Source organism: Penaeus monodon, chromosome 15 (genome assembly GCF_015228065.2).
Source record: "Penaeus monodon isolate SGIC_2016 chromosome 15, NSTDA_Pmon_1, whole genome shotgun sequence".
NCBI lineage: Eukaryota > Metazoa > Arthropoda > Malacostraca > Decapoda > Penaeidae > Penaeus > Penaeus monodon.
This window is the reverse complement of record NC_051400.1, coordinates 3,277,414-3,280,722: the sequence shown is the minus strand read 5'-3', so window position 1 is coordinate 3,280,722 and position 3,309 is coordinate 3,277,414. Positions and strand designations below refer to the sequence as shown.

Here is a 3,309-nt window from a genome sequence, read left to right as displayed (position 1 = left end):
CTGTAACCAAATTTTTCATGAACTGATGGTCATACCCCCGGATCCAAGTGGTTAATATATTTCCTCATCATTGAGAGATTTGTCAAAATCAATAACCTTTTTCATTGTGATTTCTTCCTTATAAAAACTTTCAGTATTTCTTTTCATTGAATTTCCATTCAGCTCTTTAACATAACTGCCAGTTATATTGACCTCATGTTGAAAACACTTAAACTTTTTTCAGTAAGAGAAGACATATAGTCTTATTGAAATAAGAAGCCTTTGTAAATAAATATGATTTTTTTTGGTAGTGAATCATAAAATATATTAGTAGACCTATATTTTATTATGTATTTGACTGGCCAGTACTTACCAAAAATTATCACAAAAGCTTGTTTGACAGCTAGTGAAATGTAGGAATTCAAACTTGACAGTACCTCTGAAGTTGTTAATGGTCCTTAACATTGCATTTGATAAATACATTGAAAAGCAAAATCAGCTGTTTTATATAAATTACTATTTCTGATTGTGTGTTAACATTTAGATATCTGCTTTCTTCATTCTAATTAACATCTCTATAGGGTGTTTTGCATGAGGAACTAGGAAGAACTATACAGCACATTGTAGGTGTTTGGTTTCATACTAACTAACTCATATTTTACAGTTGGCACACCTGTATCTTTATCGTGTGGCTCCATGACCCTGGCTTCTACAGGTGACCCACAGTCGCCGGGGTCACCTACCCAGACTGAGACTGCCGACCTCCATGACTTCGACACACGTGACCTGGAGACTCCCAGTGTGACACCATCAAGGCAGGACACCCTCTCACCGGAGACCTCAGTGACCTCTAGTCCACAGCGAGGTCATGACCCCGAGTACTCCCACCATCCAGGTCAGCATCGCCACTACCAAAGGGCGCCCTCAATCGACACTAACTCTACTATGTCCTCACGCCAACAACTCAACTCTAACCCTGCTCTCATGGAGGGATCAATAAAAGATTATAGCTATATAGATAATCGACTCTATCAAGAGCAAGGTGATGATAGTGGGGATAATTTATCACATGATTCCTATGAACTCATTGAAAGGGAGGGAGGGAAGTGGGCAGGATCACAATCTAGCCTCAGATGTCCAAGCAGATCTGGGTCCAAATTGCTGATAAATAACGAAGATGATCTTGGGGAGGGGATAGATTGGTCTGGGGTTAAAGGGGATGATGGCAGGGGGCGGGCAAGTAGCTACACGGGCAGTCTGCCTCGTAGCCATGGTAGTAATACACCCAAAACCCACACTAACGGCTACACTGGTAGTCTTCCAAGAACACGTAGCAGCAGTCAGACTGGGAACTTGTCTCGAAGTTTAGCTGGTAGTCGAGCTAGTTCCAGAATAACTCTGGAATTACCTCTCGACTCGCGTCCATCCCAGACTGACGAGGAAGATCTTGCAAGCCCTGGAAGCCCAGAGTTCCATGAGAACAGTGTATGTGAAATTACCAGTGAGAAAGGTTACATGCTAACCACAAGGCACTTGGGAACTATCACCATCACAGATAGTGCATCTGTGTTTGGACAAATGACCCATCCCCGTCATAGTGGTTTAGAACGTCAGGAAAGCCTCCCAGAGAGTATCAGCCTTAGATCACACTCCAGTAGCCGTTCCAGAGTAGGGAGGGATTCACATGAGAGCCTTCGTGATCTAGGTGATGCCTCAACAAGCTTGAGCACATTAACTGTTACTCCACGATTATCTGCTAGCTTACGGGCAGCAAAAGAGATGGGACACTATGTAGATTATGGATCATCACAAGAAAGCTTGCACAAGATGAGTTCTTGTGAAAGTGATGGTGGATCGTCTCTTTCCTCCCACACTCGGTCATCAACAACTCCAAGACCAATGGACCTTCAGCACGGTAAGTTCCTTCAGCACAGGCGAAGTACTTCAACCAGCCCTCCAAGTATCACTTCCTACTCATCTCAACAGAGACCAAGATCCATGGATTTTTCCACTCTTCATAAAAAGTCAGTGTACCACATGTATGGAGCTGGACGAGGAAGTGATTCTGGAGGAAATACAGACAGTGATATTTGCTCACCTTTAGAAATCCCTCACACAATATCCCATCCTCCAGAGCAAGTGAGGGAGGAAGAGGAAGAAGATGATGACCTGACCCCTTCTCAAGAACAGGTACAGTTTTTACCACCACCCCCAGACATGGACCTCATAACTCGCGTGAGAGGAAGCAGTGATGAGGAAGAAGATGAGCAAGAAGAGCTACAAGAATTAGAATTAGAGTCAGAACATGAAGATCAGATTATTGTTGTCATTGAAGAAAAACCTGGAGGTGAACCTTGTATCTTTGATTTTGAAATTTTACCTCCTCCACCTGAAGTCAAGGAAGAATCTCCTTCCAGCGGAGAAATGGATCTAACTGACACTTCACGAGAAAGGAAGATTGATGAAAGTGATGCTTCAGAAAGAACTGTCATTGAAAGATTCCGTTTGCCTGATGAAAGATTAAGTAAGTTGGGGTCCAAAGACAGCCAGATGAGCATAGAAGAAATAGATGAATCAATTCTAGATAGGAGATCTTCTGTTACTGGGGAACGAAGAATGTCTGCTCACGACATTGGACGAAAGTCCCCATATCCAACAGGAGAACGTAGACCATCAATTCAGGATTATGGAAATATTTCTCCTCTACCAGACAGAGAACGCAGGTCATCATTACATGACTCTGAACGTCGTTCTCCATTTTTAGATAGAGAGAGAAGGTCATCTGTTCATGATATGGGCCGAAGATCCCCATATGATGCAGAACGGGAAATAAGAGAGAGGAAGTCATCTTCATCTTCAGAAAGACGAAGCTCTGTGTGCTCAGACCGTCGAAGTTCAGTGTCCTCAGATAGAAGAGGTTCTGTTTCATCAGAGAGAAGACCATCTCTATCAGATATTGGAAGAAGAACATCAATATCCATTGAACCTGGTCAGAAATCACCATTTTTTGATACTCCAGTGTTTGAATTTGAACCTGAACGAGAGTCTGAATCCCTTGAGCCAGACACATCTTCATCAACACTTCCATCAGTATCTGAGAAGAGTCCAACCATATCAGATCCAGAACGAAAGACAAACATTTTTGATGGTATTATCTTTGATGATTCCCTGATTAACATGGATGAACTGACAGAAGCACTTATCCCACCTGATGAAGTGCCAGAGCCTTTTACATCAATATCTGGTGCTCGTGTAGTAGAAATTGTTGAGGGCCATGCTGAACGTCCAGCAGTTGCTGAAATCGTAATGGAAGAAGATGAGGATAAAGAG

General features: G+C 42.7%; 1 protein-coding gene across 1 annotated transcript in view; it reads left to right on the top strand.

Annotated features, from left to right (window-relative positions):
* LOC119581633 (FERM, ARHGEF and pleckstrin domain-containing protein 1-like) overlaps positions 1-3,309 on the top strand; it is a gene marked incomplete at both ends in the record, with an annotated part of 41,567 nt that overhangs the window by 14,343 nt on the left and 23,915 nt on the right. The window contains 1 exon segment of the mRNA XM_037929754.1: positions 644-874. Within this exon segment, the coding sequence (XP_037785682.1) occupies positions 644-874 (231 nt within the window).